Raw genomic sequence first — 19,932 nt, 5'->3', positions numbered from 1 at the left:
CTGTTTGACAGTGTCCTTGCTTGCGCTAGGTTTGCCAAGTTGTGGTTTAGGCGGTCTGGTCCCCAAAATATTGCGACCAAGTGAAGTATACACTTCAGCTACAATGGCCAGCAGCTCACGTTCCCCGTTGGCAGCAGCAACCGTGGTGAGCCTCTGACGTATAGCCGGAGTTGCCGCTTTACCTTTGATGTTCGATCAAATCATCTCAAACAAGAAGGCAATTTCTCAATAATTACATACCAAAATCAAGAGCCAGTCCGGCCCAATACTCAACCTGCACTTCAGGACGTCCGGTAAAACCATGAAAGAGGCTATGCCGTGAGCTAGGGTATAGACCGCTGCAAAGACTATTCCCCATGTGTTACAGTCTGTTACCTGGGGTATCATCACATGTAGTAAATACATAGTTAATATTCTGTGCTTGTCCTGTGGTCCTGCAAGGGGGAACACAGCCTCCATCTGGTCTATTTTTTTGACAATCCAAAAGGGGACTTCCTTACGTACTGTGGGGGACTTTACTCATAATTGCATTGATAATCACAGGACTAGTTATCGGAGCAGCAGGCAACTGTGGCACACCCACCAATGCCTCTCGCGCAGGAGCAGCCATCAAAATACGTGTAAGATACTGAGCTAGGCATCAGTAGTGTCTAACAAGGTTAGTGTATAACTGTTGAAGATCAGCAACAGCCAAGTTGCATAAATCAAGATGAGGTGTATAACCAGCTAAGGCTGGCCAATGGCCCCTTCATTACCAAGGGGTCCCATGCATACTGGGGCAAGTACACGTTCTAGGGTGTCTCGGAAACAACTAGTATGTTCCCAATGTGTATGTGGTATCTCTAAGAACGCATGTGTTCTGTATGCATTAGGTTGTGCAATATTAGTGCATTCATGAAAATACCTAGTTAACTCACAGTTTCACTCCTAATTGGCAAGCAATTGTGCAACCCAAAAATCACAACACTCTAGCCCTCTCTCAAGGAACTGTGGTGAAACAGGTCAGTCCCTTTCATACATTATCTCAATCATACATATCCATATCAATAGTAAAAAAAGACACAATAAAACTACACAATATATTTATTGCAACTACCATAATCTACAGGGAGTGCAGAATTATTAGGCAAGTTGTATTTTTGAGGATTAATTTTATTATTGAACAACAACCATGTTCTCAATGAACCCAAAAAACTCATTAATATCAAAGCTGAATATTTTTGGAAGTAGTTTTTAGTTTGTTTTTAGTTTTAGCTATGTTAGGGGGATATCTGTGTGTGCAAGTGACTATTACTGTGCATAATTATTAGGCAACTTAACAAAAAAAATATATATACCCATTTCAATTATTTATTATTACCAGTGAAACCAATATAACATCTCAACATTCACAAATATACATTTCTGACATTCAAAAACAAATCAGTGACCAATATAGCCACCTTTCTTTGCAAGGACACTCAAAAGCCTGCCATCCATGGCTTCTGTCAGTGTTTTGATCTGTTCACCATCAACATTGCGTGCAGCAGCAACCACAGCCTCCCAGACACTGTTCAGAGAGGTGTACTGTTTTCCCTCCTTGTAAATCTCACATTTGATGATGGACCACAGGTTCTCAATGGGGTTCAGATCAGGTGAACAAGGAGGCCATGTCATTAGATTTCCTTCTTTTATACCCTTTCTTGCCAGCCACGCTGTGGAGTACTTGGACGCGTGTGATGGAGCATTGCCCTGCATGAAAATCATGTTTTTCTTGAAGGATGCAGACTTCTTCCTGTACCACTGCTTGAAGAAGGTGTCTTCCAGGAACTGGCAGTAGGACTGGGAGTTGAGCTTGACTCCATCCTCAACCCGAAAAGGCCCCACAAGCTCATCTTTGATGATACCAGCCCAAACCAGTACTCCACCTCCACCTTGCTGGCGTCTGAGTCGGACTGGAGCTCTCTGCCCTTTTCCAATCCAGCCACGGGCCCATCCATCTGGCCCATCAAGACTCACTCTCATTTCATCAGTCCATAAAACCTTAGAAAAATCAGTCTTGAGATATTTCTTGACCCAGTCTTGACGTTTCAGCTTGTGTGTCTTGTTCAGTGGTGGTCGTCTTTCAGCCTTTCTTACCTTGGCCATGTCTCTTGAGTATTGCACACCTTGTGCTTTTGGGCACTCCAGTGATGTTGCAGCTCTGAAATATGGCCAAACTGGTGGCAAGTGGCATCGTGGCAGCTGCACGCTTGACTTTTCTCAGTTCATGGGCAGTTATTTTGCGCCTTGGTTTTTCCACACGCTTCTTGCGACCCTGTTGACTATTTTGAATGAAACGCTTGATTGTTCGATGATCACGCTTCAGAAGCTTTGCAATTTTAAGAGTGCTGCATCCCTCTGCAAGATATCTCACTATTTTTGACTTTTCTGAGCCTGTCAAGTCCTTCTTTTGACCCATTTTGCCAAAGGAAAGGAAGTTGCCTAATAATTATGCACACCTGATATAGGGTGTTGATGTCATTAGACCACACCCCTTCTCATTACAGAGATGCACATCACCTAATATGCTTAATTGGTAGTAGGCTTTCGAGCCTATACAGCTTGGAGTAAGACAACATGCATAAAGAGGATGATGTGGTCAAAATACTCATTTGCCTAATAATTCTGCACTCCCTGTATTATGAAGCAAATTAAATGCAATTACCATACAGGTAAAAAATTATAAAAATCTGAATATCAGTTAAGAAACTGTATAACACAAATAGTGCCTCCATAATGCAAATTTAGCAGCCTAAGCCTGTCATGTTATGGTATGCGCAGAAAGGCTATTATTATTATTAATCTCTGAAAGCAGCAAACCCCAAATGTCTGTCTGGTCATCATAGGGAAGTGTAAACCCAGTTTCACAGACTGGGCAGCTGTGCTAGAATCCTCTTCTCCAAAGCTAGACACTATGGGGCCTAATTTATAACATAAGCTTGATACAGTGAAAAGCTACTGTGTTATGTCTATATGAGCCTGGGAACTATTACTGGACGGACAGAAAACAACACCTGGCCCTCTGAGCAGTTGGAGAATGTACAGACCGAATCCAAGTAAAGTGGCTGCACAACAAGTGAAATTACAGTGTGTTTCAATGACACGAAAGACAAGGGTGCAATGTACAACAGTGCAGAGCAGAAGCATCGTAATTACTAGATTGCTAAGAAACCAAGCATAACTATAGTGCTTCCATGAATTGGCCACATGACACACCAACTCCATGCTACCTGACTCTAAGAATACCACACTTACACAATTCATTTTTTTTATAAAGTATTTGTTATCATTGTTTTTAAAATCTTTTTATCGCACTGTGCAAAGTGGAGCTGCCGGGGACCAGCAAGGTCCAGGAGGACTCAACCCACCCTCAGCAAGACAGAGAGTCCAAAGAAGAAGAGGCAGCCCCCAAAGGACGAGGAACCAGGAGTCGCAGAGAAGCCCATGCAGCACAACTGGAGAAGGGTCCCATGCTGTAGTAGAAGCATGCAGGGGTCTGTGCATTGCAGGAAGGAGTGCTGGGGCTACACGGAGCCTGAAGATCCTTTGGCGGAGATGCAAACAAACCTTAGTAGCTGCAAGAGACGCAGTGCACAGGGGTACTGTCCTGTGTGGGAAGGCACCAAAGTTGGATGGCTAGCAGAGAGGACCAAAAGGACTCCTCCAGACCGCCTCCCTTGATGCAGTATCCACGCAGCTCAGGATGAGAGGAGATCCACGCAGCTGGTCGTCATTGCAGTTGTTGCCTGTGGATGCAGGGGAGTGACTTCTTCCCTCCCAGGGAGATTCGTTCTTCCTTCTCGTGTGGACTCAAGACTTGCTGCCCTCAGAGGATGCACAGCCGGGGAAATGTTGCAAAAGCTGGAAACAATGTTGCAAGCAGAGTCTTCATCATGGATGCAGATTGACAGCTGCTGGGGGGTCCAGTTGTGATTCCAGTGGCTGGAAGTCGAAGGAGAGGTTGCAGAGGAGTCCTTCTGGAATCTTGCAAGCCAAATCTGAGGACCCACCCAAGAGAGAGACCCTAAATAGCCCTGAAAGGGGGTATTTGGTCACCTAGCCAGATGACCACCTATCAGGAGGGGGCTCTGACATCACCTGCCTGACATGGCCACTCCGATGCTCCAAGAGTCTCTGCCAACCTTGGATTCAAGATGGCAGAACCCAGGGACTCTCTGGAGGAGCTCTGAGCACCACCTCTGGGGTGGTGATGGACAGGGGAGTGGTCACTCCCCTTTCTATTGTCCAGTTTCCTACCAGAGCAGGTACTGGGGGATCCCTGGACCGGTGTAGACTGGTTTATGCACAGAGGGAACCAAATGTGTCCCTTCAAATCATACCAGTGGCTTGGGGAGGCTACCCCTCCCAAGCCATGTAACACCTATTTCCAAAGGGAGAGAGTGTTACCCCCTCACCCAAAAGAAGTCCTTTGTTCTGCCTTCCTGGGCTTAAGCTGTTCAAGCAGCAGAAGGGCAGAAACCAATCTGAGGAGTGGCAGCAGCGTGAGCTGCCCATAAAACCCCAGAAGGCTGGAAGGAGCAATGCTGGAGGTCCTCTAAGGAGCCTCCAGAGTGCATGGAATCATGCTTCCAATACTGGCAACAGTATTGGGATATGATTTCGACATGTTTGATACCAAACATGCCTAGGTTCGGCGTTACCATTATGTTGCTGGACACAGGTAGTGACCTATGTCCAGTACACACATAAAATGGCATCCCCGCTCTCATGTAGTCCAGGAAAATGGAGTTGGAATTCCTGGGGGCACCTCTGCTACTGCAGGTGTGCCCTCACACATAGGCACCTGCACCCTGCTCTCTGGACTAGGAAGGCCTGCCATAGGGGTGACGTACGGTGACATGGTGCCGTGACCTGTAGTGGAAAGAGTGCATGCACCCTTTCACGCAGGCTGCAATGGCAGACCTGCAAACTCTCTTTGTATGAGCTCCCCACGGGTGGCATAATACATGCTGCAGCACCTGGGGGATCCCCTGGTACCCCAATGCCCTGGGTACCATATACTAGGGACTTACAGGGAGGCACCAATATGCCAAATGTGGGGTGAAAATGATACAGGTAACCAAGTTGGAAGGGAGAAAATGGGGTAACGATGCCTAGAAAGAGGGTACTTTCCTGCACAAGAATAATGTGTCTAAAAAATTTAAAACAGTACCATGTGGAGAGAGAGGGTCGGGCAGTAACTCTCTTCACCTCAACCCCACCAGGCTAGAGCATCTTATCTTTCAAACTGAGAAATATCGAGGGACTAGCTTGTGCTTGATATTTGTCTTTAGAAAAAAAATGAAAAACGTTGCTGTACTCTTGCCATGCACTTATAAGTAATTCCATTGCTTAATTTGCTAACTGCAGTCCTGAGTGTTTGCGTTTTTCTCCAAGTTCCTAGAGGCCAGGAGACGTTCGTGCACCCTATAGGGATAACTAGTATCATGGTGGTTGAATATAAACAGAGTGAACACATTATACTGTTGTATCGTTGTTGAACCCTGTAATGGTAACCCTAGTTTATGTGAGATTTATACCCTCTAAGCAAACTCAAAACTATGTATTAATTGATTATTAGTCAAGTATTGTATGCATGCATAAAGTGGCAATAAAGAACCACTTGTAAGAAAAATAAATGAATAAGGATAACTAGTGTAACACGAAGAGGTTGGATGGGCCAAAGGAGGAGAGCAGTTGGTTTAGTAGCATGCATGTATGTTTTTGGCCTTTGTATAGCGCAGCCCGAGCAGAAATTCAGCAAAGTCATGTACCTGTGCAGAGTCCTGTACATGTTAAAAGGTAAGTATGTGGCCAACCTCTGATTAGAGAGTTAGCATGGTTCCAAGGGCAAAAGTAGTCTGTAACAGCGTTTTCGTGTAGTGTTCTCAAAGGAGGTGCATCTTCAGCTCTTTACAAAATTGTAGCAAAATTGGAGCATTCCTAAATGATGTGGGGATGTTATCCTGGGGCATAACTAGAGTGGGGCTATTGCTCGGTTTTTCTTTTCTACACTTTTTCGTCCAGCAAGTTCTCCCTGGGCCACGCTGAGATGAGTTTGCTCAAAATATTGTCCATGACCATACTCGGTAAATTAATTTTCTTGGGGTATTCTGAACTACAGATAAAGAGGTGCCAACTTTCATGTGCAGGCTTCGTGGTCTCAAATATAGTTTAGTAGTATTTGTGGAAGCATAGTGCTGCACAAAAGTCAGTGCTCTGTCGCAAAATATTTTTCAGTAAGTACAAAAATAGTTTGAAAAATTCATGCTCATTCAAAGAGATCAATCTAATCATTTCTGTTGATTTCAGTGTCCTAGCTAGCCAGTAAAATTGTAACAAATTGTATCTGCATGTGATTTATTTTTACTCAAAGCTGATATCCCTTTGCTTTCAACGGAAATGCTTGTTATGCATGAATTTTCTTGAAAATAGAGACTATAACTTTGGATCACTACATATATAAAAATTGTTTAGGAAGGATAGCAAGAAAGGTTAGAAAAAACATCACACACTGTAAGGTAATGATGTTTCTGATTTCAAGGCTGAAGTATTTTAATTTTGATAAACATAATTTGAAAAAGTGAATTTTTAAAATCCTAAAACCTATTTAAATATAGCCTGTAAAAACAGTAGTTAAGTTTTTTATTATTTCTTCAGGTCAAGGCTTTGGCATGCCTAGTGCTGGCTACGGTGCACCTCCTGGTGGGGCAGGTTTTGGAGCACCTGCTGGTGGAGCTGGATTTGGAGTACCTGCCGGTTATGGAGCTCCTAGTGGAGGAGCTGGTTATGGAGCACCTACTACCGGACCTGGTTATGGGGCGCCAGCTGGTGGACCAGGCTATTCTCAACCTCAGGTGCAGAACTATGGAGGTGGCGGGCCAGCTCCAGGTGTGTAGGCTGCTTAACTGTGTAAAATAAGGACAATTGAAGCACAAATTTACTGATTTATATTGTAAACCTCCATTGTACATCAACTCAGCTGTTGTGTTCTTAACGTGATTATACTCTGGCTTCTTCCAGTCTGAGATCTAATCTTATGATCAGGATATTTTAGCACTTAATGAGGCATCAGGCTAATATTGAGGTTGCCCACAGAAACATATTTGTAAATTTTCCATTCTGTGTTAAAGTAGTCTTATTTGCATTATAATGTTACATACCTGGTTGCTAGGTACATATGTTGCCACTGAACTTCTGAAAGCTAATGACATCTCCAGGATAGAGGACGGCTAGTTATGTGAAAAGAGTTGTGGAAATAGTACTTATCTGTAAAACAATTGCATATCTATGTAATATTATGCATGTTTTGACGTGTTATTAGACGGATTTGCATGTGGTTGGTCTCTGTCTGAAGTGTATAGTGAGCAAAGAAAGATAGACTAAACCAGGATAAATACCAGTGGCTTAGATTAAATCAATAATTCCAGCAATCATTTTTGTTTATTTCTGGGAGTACAAAGTGTTGGGATTGCAATGCGTCATACAATACATCATCGCAAAACAATCTCACTGTAAAATCTTGTTGTATAATGTTACGGTTCTCCACTATGGTCATTCCTGTCTCAGATTTATTTAACAAATACATATCTAAAAACAAAAAGTTGGAAAGATGTTTCTGGTTATCTAAGCAACGTTATCTTCATGCATGGCTTCATCGAATGGCCTTTAATTACCTTTTAGCATATTCAAGGACTTTTTAGTAAACCGTCAGAGGTACTGCAGTTGTGGTTTTCTTTGTAAAAATACCTGCACTTCTCTACAGTACCCTAGCCTAGTTTATCCATCCGAATCCACCTGAGGGCATTTAGCAGTGGTCAGTAGGACTGTAGCATTACTTATATATGTAAATCATTGTTCGATGTCAAACATTTTGCCTCTATGTACTTTTTTTGAAGACCTCTGTTAATTCTTACTTGATTTATTTATGTGGACACTTATAATTGGTCAGTAGCAGTGCAGGCTTTGTAGTTACATTATCCTGGTTAAAATATGTGTTTAAAAGTTTTCCATATATTTGATAGCTTTGGTGGTAATGACATTATTGATCACATCATGTGAAATGTAATTAGTAATGTTATTAATTGTTGCGTGAGGCCATGAGCAGTACATGAAGGTTACAGTTGCTTAGATCACTACAACTGGTGACGTTTGGGTATTTTTTGGTTTTGGATTATAAATAAAGTATTTCATTCTGAGCGTTTATTTTTTCTTAGAACCTGTGTTTTTTTTGTGTATAGTGCGTGTTTTTTTTGTTTTTTTTTCAAGATATTTTTTATTTGTAAATAAAGTTACACCATAAAGGTGTTAAGAAAAAGGAAAGAATAATAAGGTTAAATCGTGGAAGAGCAAAATAGGTAATATATATTCATACTCATTGTGAGTCATTAGATATGTGTTATTGTTTATTCTATTATTGCCCCTGATTGGTACGTACAGCTGTTATTCATATTCAGCAGTGTTTAAAAATGATATAGCGTTTTAAAAGTTTATATTTCTTATTGAAAATATATTTTAATAACATTTTCAAATTACTTTGCATTGAAAAGGTGGCTATCCTGGTGGCCCGGCTCCAAGCCAACCTCCTAATATGGTACGTGATTTACTTTTATAACGGAATCGATTGAGTAAATATTCTTTGTGTTTCAGGAAAATAAAGGTTCAAGGCATGTCTGGCTGTAGAAACACATGCTTGCATGCTTCTGCCATCCAATGATGGCTCCAGATGTGTACAGATTGTTTTTCTTCAGAAAGTCTTTTGAGTCACAAGATCTAGTTTCCTCTCGGTGATAATGCACATTGGTATTGATTTCATTGTTAGATTGTTTTATTTCTGCCATCCGGTTCAGACTTATGTGCCTTTCTCTTCTTTGTCAACTCCTTCACGGTTCACTTTTGGTTTGCATATCCCATCCTTTCATCAGTATTGTTTTTTTGGTCGCATTCTCCATCTCTGTATCAAACTTTGTCTACTGTGTTTCAGTTCCTTTCGACTGTGGCCCTGCTAGAGTCTCTCCATTCAGGGCCTCTTTCAGACTCCTTCACACCCCTTCAAGTTTGCCCAACTGGTGATGGAACGGGCGCCTTCCCGTTATTGCACTGCCATGCGAAATATCCTCGCACCGATCAACACCTTGTGTCCACCCTGTGTTTGTCGCCCTAGCAGAGACAACTAGATCGCAATACTTGTAAATCTTTCAGCTCGAACAATACTCTTGGAGATCGTCAAGCGTATTGCCTGGGAATGTCGTGTAGAACCATCAACGATACTCCAGACATCTTCAGTGAAGAGCACACCGAGGAAGAAGAAAGCCACCCTCAAACGGCGAAGGAAGAGGCATTTTCTGTTGAGAGCAGTTAGTCTCTGACCTATATGTTGACCTGGAAATGGAGGATGCAGGTCTCCACTGCCCCCATACATCGCCCAAACCCCACCAAGAGACACTCTGATCCCCTGGAGCCACACTCAGAGGCCCTTGGTGAACCACTGCCCTCCGGTCATTGTCAGCACTGTGCATCTGGTTCGGACGCTCTGCCCTCTGGCTTGGTTCCAAAACCTCTATTGAAGCCTTCGGCTTCAAGTACTTCAGCCTTGGAACGTTACTGTGGTGCCAACTAGACCATTGGTGCCGAACGAACCGTTGATGCCTACCACCTTGACTACAAGTGGAGCTTCAATGCCGAAACCGAGTTCCGTGCCAAAATCTTCAGAGCTGAGAACTTGCAAGCCGACATCCAAGTCCAGCTCCCAAACATCTGTGGATCTGATCCTGCATGGACTTCAGGAACAGCTGGACGTGCTGCAAAAACAAATTCCTATCCAGCCGCACATTGGATGCATACTGGCAAAGGCTTCCGGTTCCACACCTCCATCCCCTTCTAAAAGGAAACTGACTGTTCAAAAGGATTTGGACACGCTAACTCCTTCCAAGCAAAGGAAAAGAGTGGGCAAGGCTACAAGCCTTTTGCCCCCTCTGCCTGCCTCACCACCTCCACCTCCGCAACCACCAATGTAACCTTCTCCACCACATGACTGTCAGGATCCATCAGGTATATCACCACAGCGGTCTCCACAGTCCGACACTGCTGGGTATGGTGGAGCACATGTCACATTTGTGACACCACCAAGAGATGACCCCTGGGATATGTATGATGCTGATCCCCGTTTGGATACAGATCCAGTCCTCTACCCTGCATGCCCTTCCCATCTTGATGATGCCCATCTTGATGATGCCACTTCCTATCAGGAGGTTATTGCTAGGGCTGTCGAAATCCACAATGTGCAGTTACATAAAGAGTCTTTAGAGGAAGACTTCTTCTTTGACACACTTTCCAGCACCAGTAGGGATACACAATATCTTCCTGTGTTAAAAGGTATGCTGAGACACACTGCTGACATATTCAAAGACCCCATTAGAGCTAAGCACATAACACCTAGGGTTGACAAGAAGTACAAACCATCACGATCAGACCCAGTATTCATTAGGGGCCAGTTGCCACCGGATTCCCTAGACACTACCACTGATCCAAACGTGCAAACTCACAGGCCAGTGAGGGTTAATGTTGCAGGGAAGAGAGTTGTGGTTCAAGTTGCCAATCATTGGCGCATTGCCGATTCTCAGGGACTCTTGGCGTGATATGACCACACACTGGGATGAGATGGAGGATCTCCTCTATCATCTCCCAGATGAGCACAGGAACAGAGGCCTAGAACTAATGGGAGAGAGAAAACTAGTATCGAGCACATGCATATGATGTGCACCTGATGCTTCTGACACTGCAGCTGGGGCTATTACTACTAGCATATTATTAAGGTGCCATGCTGGACTTAGTTTATTGGGTTTTAAACCAGTGGTACAGCAGAGGGTACTAAATATGCTTTTTAATAAAGGGCATCTCTTTGGGCCTCAGGTAGCCTCCACTCTTAAAAAAAAAAAAAAAAAAAAAAAATCAAAAAAGACACAGAGACTGTGAAAGCAATGTGGTCCTTCAGACACCTGCTCCTCATGGCACCTTTTGTTGTCCCGGTAATTGTGGGACCTCAGAAGCCACCTCCTCATACTCTTCCACCTCATATGAAAGACAACAAGGCCAAAGCACATCCCCAGGGGCTACTATTGTGGCTCCCACAGAGGCAACAATAGTAAAGGAATAGGTAAAGGTGCCTCTCTATGTGGAGCAATACCCTCCACTGAGCAGTGACTTCCCCCACGATTACATACCACCTTTCGATGTTTGACTACAGGACTTTTTCCCCACATTGCATGAAATCACATCAGACCAGTGGGCGTTAGCCATTATCCAACATGGCTATTGTCTAGAGCTCACTACCACTCATCCCAACATTCCACCCCTCACTCACAGGTTGTCACCGGAACATCAAACATTCTTAAAACAAGAAGTTCCAGCTCTTCTTCTCAAGGAGCTATAGAACCTGTCTGTCTTCAACACTAGGGTTCAGGGGTATACTCTCTATACTTCCTAATCCCCACAAAAGATGATTCTCTATGACCAACCCTAGATCTCAGACCACTAAACAAGTACATACTATCAGAACATTTTCACATGGTCACCTTGCAAAATGTAATTCCACTTCTGAAACAAGGCGTATTTATGGCCACACAGGATCTAAAGAGCGCCTATTTTCACATACTAATCCATTGCAGATACCTCAGGTTTGTGGCGGGCAGCAAACATTATCAGTTCAAAACTTTTCTCTTTCGGGGTGACTACGGCACCTTGAATATTCACCAAGGGCCAGATTTAGGAAACAGTTTGCATGTCGCAAACAGCGATTTTCGCTGTTTGCAACGTGTAAACTGCACTATGCAATGCACAAAACCTGTTTAACGATTCGGTAACCTGGTTACCGAATCGCAAAACAGGGTTTCTGAGTCACAATTAGGAAGAGGAATCCCCTAAGAGGAATACCCGGTTGCAAACCAATCGCAGTTAGCACCCATTTCAAACAGGTGGTAACCCATTCATAAAAGGGAAGGGGTCCCCATTGGACCCCTTCCCCTTTGTGAATGGCATTAAAAACATTTTTCCAGAGCAGGCAGTGGTCCTGTCGACCACTGCCTGCTCTAAAAAATGAAACGAAAACGTTTCATTTTTTAGTTTTGTAATGCATCTTGTTTTCCTTTAAGGAAAACGGGCTGCAATACAAAAAAAAATGCTTTATTTTAAAAGCAGTCACAGACATGGTGGTCTGCTGTCTCCAGCAGGCCACCATCCCTGTGAGTGCCGCAAGTCTCATGGGGTCGCAAATTGCGACCCACCTCATGAATATTCATGAAATGGGCATTTGCAACCCCCCCTTGCGAGTCACGAACAGTGTCAGGGACACTGTTGTGCATAGGGTTTTGCGAGTTGCAAAACCCAACTTTACCTACATCTGGCCCCAAGTGCCTAGCTGTGGTAGCAGTCCATCTATGCAGTACACGCATTTCCTTATCTGCATGCAGCAACAAGTCCACGAATGGGAACACCCCAAGTCCTCCCCCCCTCCCCCATATGTTCACAGGTGGGGTGCCCTCAGATATACCTTTTCGCAGCCCCAGAAAACGAAAAATGCCCAAACTTTTCCTCCAAGTCCCCACACATGCATCCAAGGGCAATGCACTATAGATGCCTTGGTCAGGGATATTTACCTACACTTTTCCTTCTCTCTCTCCTTCCATTTCTGGTTTGGAACCTCAGGCAAACCTCTCTCACTATGATTCTAGTACCCATCTGGGCTCGCCAACCCTGATTCGCAACGCTACTAGATATCTCTGTAGTTCCAGACGAGAAGCTCCCCTACTGGCCGGACCGTCTCACTCAGAACCATGAAGAAATCAGGCACCCAAATCCCAAAGCTCTCCACTTGGCGATATGGCTCCTGAGGTCATAGAATTTGATTACTTTAGTTTGCCACCTGATTGCATGACCATTCTTAAAGAAGCCTGTAGACCAACCACTAGAGCTTCCTATGTGGCAAAATGGAAAAGGTTTGTTTGCTACTAACGTTCAAAACACATTGACTCTTTAAAAGCCAGTGTACAATACATTGTATGTTACTTGCTTCATCTACAAAATTCACATCTATAAGATTACATCTTGCTGCTTGTCTGCAAAATAGACAACACGTCTCTTTATTCCAAATACCAGTCATTAAAGCTTTCATGGAAGGGCTCAAAAGAGTTAGTTTGATGGCATCTGTTGCTGTAGATACACATGTTCTGCATAGCTCGCCATCTGGTGTTGGGTCGGAGTGTTACAAGTTGTTTTTCTTCGAAGAAGTCTTTCGAGTCACGGGACCGAGTGACTCCTCCTTCTGTCTCCATTGCGCATGGGCGTCGACTCCATCTTCGATTGTTTTCTTTCCGCCATCGGGTTCGGACGTGTTCCTGTCGCTCCGAGTTTCGGAACGGAAAGTTAGTTAATATCGGAAGATTTTCGTCGGTATTGTTGCGTTCGGGATCGGCGTAGTTAGATTCAACACCGCATCGAAGATCGACGCGCTCGGGTGCCCTTCGGGGTAGTTTTCGATCCCCCGTCGGGGCCTGGTCGGCCCGACCCCGTGTCGAACAACGTCGATGGAACGAACCCCGTTCCGTTTTTGTCCCAAATGCCACAACAAATAACCGTATACAGACCAACATTTGGTCTGTAACCTGTGCCTGTCACCTGAGCACAGTGAAGAGACTTGCGAGGCCTGTCGTGCGTTCCGGTCCCGAAAGACACTCCGTGACCGTCGAGCCAGGAGACTTCAGATGGCGTCCACGCCGACAGCGCACTGAGAGTTCGAGGAACAAGAGGAAGAAGAAACCTTTTCGATCCACGAATCGGACTCCGAGGAATTCGACGATCAAAGAACTGTGAGTAAGACGTCGAAAACAACACAAAGAAACATTTACAAGGCCCAGGGGATGCCACTGCCACCAGGCCATGGCTCCACCCATAAATTCGGTGACCGACCATCGGCACCGAAAAAGGCCAAAACAGTGCCGAGATCGTCCGACTCCGATCGAGACACCGGCACGCAGCCTTCTCGGGATCGAGAAAGTGCTGGAGAAAAGCAACGACACCGAGATAGCGGTGTAGAAGCGGCTCGACGCCGAGACAGCGGCACCGACGAAGATCGACGCCGAGAGGTTTCGACTCCAAAAAAGAAAAAAGCCACCTCGGAGCCGAAAAGAGATACAGGCAGGGTTTCGGTGCCGAAACAACCCGGAACCGACCCAGGTCCAGGCTCTTATACAGAGGAACAATCACTGTCCTCTCAGATGCGAAAGCATAGGTTTGAGGAAGAGCTGCAATCCACCGAAGTGGACCATACGCAAAAACGTATTTTCATACAGCAGGGAACGGGAAGAATAAGCACCCTTCCCCCTATTAGGAGAAAAAGGAGACTGGAGTTTCAAACAGACCAGGCGCCACAAACAAAAATGGTGAAAAAGGTGACTCCGCCACCCTCTCCTCCACCTGTAATTAACGTCTCACCAGCGCAAACTCCGTCACATTCCCCGGCTCACACCACCATGAGCCAAGATGACCAGGATCAAGACGCTTGGAACTTATATGACGCCCCAGTGTCGGACAACAGTCCGGAGGCATATCCAACAAAGCCCTCACCACCAGAAGACAGCTCAGCATACTCTCAAGTGGTGGCTAGAGCAGCACAATTCCACAACGTAAACCTCCACTCAGAACAAGTCGAGGATGACTTTGTATTCAACACCCTCTCCTCCACCCACAGCTCCTACCAAAGCCTGCCTATGCTGCCAGGTATGCTTCGGCACGCAAAGGAAATCTTCAAGGAGCCGGTCAAAGTAGGGCAATAACGCCAAGGGTGGAAAAGAAGTATAAGGCACCTCCTACAGACCCTGTTTTCATCACCACACAGCTGCCACCAGATTCCGTCGTAGTAGGAGCAGCTCGGAAAAGAGCCAACTCCCACACATCTGGGGATGCACCACCCCCAGATAAAGAGAGCCGCAAGTTCGATGCAGCTGGGAAAAGAGTCGCAGTACAAGCTGCAAACCAGTGGCGCATCGCTAACTCTCAAGCACTACTTGCGCGCTATGACAGAGCCCATTGGGATGAGATGCAACACCTCATCGAGCATCTTCCCAAGGAACTACAAAAGAGGGCAAAGCAGGTGGTTGAGGAAGGACAGAACATATCAAATAACCAGATACGATCTTCTATGGACGCAGCAGACACAGCTGCAAGAACAAATTATACATCTGTGACCATTAGAAGGCACGCATGGCTAAGAACGTCTGGGTTCAAACCAGAGATACAGCAGGCAGTGCTCAATATGCCATTCAACGAAAAACAACTGTTCGGACCAGAAGTGGACACGGCAATCGAAAAACTTAAAAAAGACACTGACACTGCTAAAGCCATGGGCGCACTCTACTCCCCGCAGAGCAGGGGAACCTACAGCACCTTCCGCAAGACACCCTTTAGAGGGGGGTTTCGGGGTCAGGCCACACAAGCCAGCACCTCGCAGGCAACACCGTCCAGCTACCAGGGACAGTACAGGGGAGGCTTTCGGGGCCAATACAGAGGAGGGCAATTCCCTAGGAATAGAGGAAAATTTCAAAGCCCCAAAACCCCTACAACCAAGCAGTGACTCAGATGTCACTCACCCCCTCCACACAACACCAGTGGGGGGAAGAATAGGTCATTATTACAAAGCATGGGAGGAAATAACTACAGACACTTGGGTCTTAGCAATTATCCAACATGGTTATTGCATAGAATTCCTACAATTCCCTCCAAACATACCACCAAAAGCACAGAATTTATCAAAACAACATTCCGAACTTCTGGAAATAGAAGTTCAAGCACTATTGCAAAAGAATGCAATCGAATTAGTACCAAACACACAAACAAACACAGGAGTCTATTCACTGTACTTCTTAATACCAAAAAAGGACAAAACACTGAGACCAGTCCTAGACCTCAGAATACTAAACACCTACATCAAATCAGACCACTTTCACATGGTCACGCTACAAGAAGTGTTACCATTGCTAAAACTACAGGACTACATGACAACCTTAGACCTCAAAGACGCGTATTTCCATATACCAATACATCCGTCGCACAGGAAATACCTACGGTTCGTATTCAAAGGAATACATTACCAATTCAAAGTATTGCCTTTTGGTTTAACAACCGCACCAAGAGTCTTTACAAAATGTCTAGCAGTAGTGGCTGCAGACATCAGAAGGCAGCAAATACATGTATTCCCGTATCTAGACGACTGGCTAATCAAAACCAATTCACTAACAAAGTGCTTACAACACACAAATCAAATCATACAAACCCTCTACAAACTAGGTTTCACCGTCAACTTTGCAAAATCCAACATTTTGCCGTGCAAAGTACAACAATACCTGGGAGCCATAATAGACACAACAAAAGGAGTAGCCACTCCAAGTCCACAAAGAATTCAAAATTTCAACAAGATCATACAACGCATGTATCCAACACAAACAATACAAGCAAAGATGATATTACAACTCCTAGGCATGATGTCTTCATGCATAGCCATTGTCCCGAACGCAAGACTACACATGAGGCCCTTACAACAGTGCCTAGCATCACAATGGTCACAAGCACAGGGTCACCTTCTAGATCTGGTGTTAATAGACCGCCAAACTTACCTCTCGCTTCTATGGTGGAACAGTATAAGTTTAAACAAAGGGCGGCCATTCCAAGACCCAGTGCCACAATGCGTAATAACAACAGATGCTTCCATGACCGGGTGGGGAGCACACCTCGATCAACACAGCATACAAGGACAATGGAACGTACATCAAACAAAACTGCATATAAATCACCTAGAAATGCTAGCAGTTTTTCAAGCATTAAGGGCTTTCCAACCAATTATAACTCACAAATACATTCTTGTCAAAACAGACAACATGACAACAATGTATTATCTAAACAAACAGGGGGGGACACACTCAACGCAGTTGAGCCTTCTAGCACAGAAGATATGGCGATGGGCAATTCACAACCACATTCGCCTAATAGCGCAGTTTATTCCAGGGATCCAGAATCAACTTGCAGACAATCTCTCTCGAGATCACCAACAGGTCCACGAATGGGAAATTCACCCCCAAATTCTAAACACTTACTTCAGACTCTGGGGAACACCTCAAATAGACTTGTTTGCAACAAGAGAGAACGCAAAATGCCAAAACTTCGCATCCAGATACCCACACAGGCAGTCCCAAGGCAATGCCCTATGGATGAACTGGTCAGGGATATTTGCCTACGCTTTTCCTCCTCTCCCTCTCCTTCCTTATCTGGTAAACAAATTGAGTCAAAACAAACTCAAACTCATTTTAATAGCACCAACTTGGGCAAGGCAACCCTGGTACACAACACTGCTAGACCTATCAGTAGTACCCCACATCAAATTGCCCAACAGGCCGGATCTGTTAACACAACACAACCAACAGATCAAACATCCAGATCCAGCATCGCTGAATCTAGCAATCTGGCTCCTGAAATCCTAGAATTTGGACACTTACAACTTACCCAAGAATGTATGGATGTCATAAAGCAAGCCAGAAGGCCGTCCACTAGGCACTGCTATGCAAGTAAATGGAAGAGGTTTGTCTGCTACTGCCATCATAATCAGATCCAACCTTTACACGCAACTCCAAAGGACGTAGTGAGTTACTTGCTTCACTTACAAAAATCTAACCTAGCCTTCTCTTCCATTAAAATACACCTTGCGGCAATATCTGCATACCTGCAGACTACCTATTCAACTTCCCTATATAGGATACCAGTCATTAAAGCATTCATGGAAGGCCTTAAAAGAATTATACCACCAAGAACACCACCTGTTCCTTCATGGAACTTGAATGTTGTCTTAACAAGACTCATGGGTCCACCTTTTGAACCCATGCACTCTTGCGAAATACAGTTCCTAACCTGGAAGGTTGCATTTCTCATCGCCATTACATCTCTAAGAAGAGTAAGGGAAATTCAGGCGTTTACAATACAAGAACCTTTTATACAACTACACAAAAATAAAGTCGTCTTAAGGACTAATCCTAAATTTTTACCAAAGGTTATTTCACCGTTCCACCTAAATCAAACAGTGGAACTACCAGTGTTCTTCCCACAGCCAGATTCCGTAGCTGAGAGGGCACTACATACATTAGATGTCAAAAGAGCATTAATGTACTACATTGACAGAACGAAAAACATCAGAAAGACTAAACAACTATTTATTGCATTCCAAAAACCTCATGCAGGAAACCCAATATCAAAACAAGGTATAGCCAGATGGATAGTTAAATGCATCCAAATCTGCTACCTTAAAGCAAAACGACAACTGCCCATTACACCAAGGGCACACTCAACCAGAAAAAAAGGTGCTACCATGGCCTTTCTAGGAAACATCCCAATGCAAGAAATATGTAAGGCAGCCACATGGTCTACGCCACACACGTTCACCAAGCACTACTGTGTAGACGTGTTATCCGCACAGCAAGCCACAGTAGGTCAAGCCGTGTTAAGAACATTATTTCAAACCACTTCCATTCCTACAGGCTGAGCCACCGCTTTTGGGGAGATAACTGCTTACTAGTCTATGCAGAACATGTGTATCTACAGCGACAGATGCCATCGAACTGAAAATGTCACTTACCCAGTGTACATCTGTTCGTGGCATCAGTCGCTGGAGATTCACATGTGCCCACCCACCTCCCCGGGAGCCTGTAGCAGTTTGGAAGTTAGCTTCAACTTTGTACATTTGTATATATATTATTTTAACCTTAAATAGGTACATACTTAGTCACTCCATTGCATGGGCACTATTACTACGACACAACTCCTACCTCACCCTCTGCGGGGAAAACAATCGAAGATGGAGTCGACGCCCATGCGCAATGGAGACAGAAGGAGGAGTCACTCGGTCCCGTGACTCGAAATACTTCTTCAAAGAAAAACAACTTGTAACACTCCGACCCAACACCAGATGGCGAGCTATGCAGAACATGTGAATCTCCAGCGACTGATGCCACGAACAGATGTACACTGGGTAAGTGACATTTTCATTCCGCTGCGGGTTTCACCTGCACCCTCATGGAATCTTGTCTTTGTTCTTACATGCCTTATGGGCCATCCATTTGAACCTCTGCATACATGCCCCCTTCAGTTGCTTTCCTGAACCATCTCCCATCTAACCATCTCACTTAGATGGTTAGTGAGCTTTAGGCTTTAACTTTGGAAGAACCTTTCTTCCAGCTACATAGAGACAGGGTAATCCTACGCACAAACCCTACATTTCTCTCTAAAGTTGTCTCTCATTTTTACCTCAATCGAGTTACCATTTTTTCCCACAGCCAGATTAATTTGCAGCTCTCCATACATTAAATGTTCAAAGGGCCCTTATGTTTCCACATTGATAGAACTAAAACTTTCAGAAAAACTAAGCAACATTTTGTTGATTTTTCACCTCCTATATAGGGAACCATATATCCAAATCAGGCATAGCCAGATGGATGGTAAAATGCATTTAAAGTTGTTGTACTAAAGCCAAAAGAAATTTACCTACACCTCCCAGAGCATATTCTACTAGTAAAAAGGCTTTTTTAGGAAACATTTCTTTAGCTGACATATGTAAAGCATCTACATGATCGACACCACACACCTTCACTAAACATTGTGTGGATGTTTTGGCTCGCAAACACGGCAACATAGGTCAGGCAGTGCTACGTACACTTTTTCAAACAACTGCAACACCCATAGGTTATCCACCACTTCTGAGAGGAACTGCTTTACTGTATATGCAAGTATGTATATCCACAGCCACACGTGCCTTGAACAGACTGTTACTTACCCTGTAAGCATCTGTTCGTGACATGTAGTGCTGTAGATTCAAACGCC

The 19,932-nt window shown here is 44.4% G+C and overlaps 1 protein-coding gene across 2 annotated transcripts in view; it reads left to right on the top strand.

Moving 5' to 3' along the window:
• ANXA7 (annexin A7) overlaps window positions 1–19,932 on the top strand; it is a 387,587-nt gene that overhangs the window by 138,298 nt on the left and 229,357 nt on the right. For both annotated transcript variants that reach the window (XM_069240454.1, XM_069240455.1), the window contains exons 4-5: window positions 6,682–6,912; window positions 8,571–8,614. In XM_069240454.1, the coding sequence (XP_069096555.1) occupies window positions 6,682–6,912; window positions 8,571–8,614 (275 nt within the window). The remainder of the gene's footprint in view (window positions 1–6,681; window positions 6,913–8,570; window positions 8,615–19,932) is intronic.

The sequence above is a fragment of the Pleurodeles waltl genome, chromosome 6 (assembly GCF_031143425.1).
Source record: "Pleurodeles waltl isolate 20211129_DDA chromosome 6, aPleWal1.hap1.20221129, whole genome shotgun sequence".
NCBI classification, from domain to species: Eukaryota; Metazoa; Chordata; class Amphibia; order Caudata; family Salamandridae; genus Pleurodeles; species Pleurodeles waltl.
Note: the sequence above shows the minus strand (reverse complement) of the source record. Positions and strands in the feature narration are given on the sequence as shown.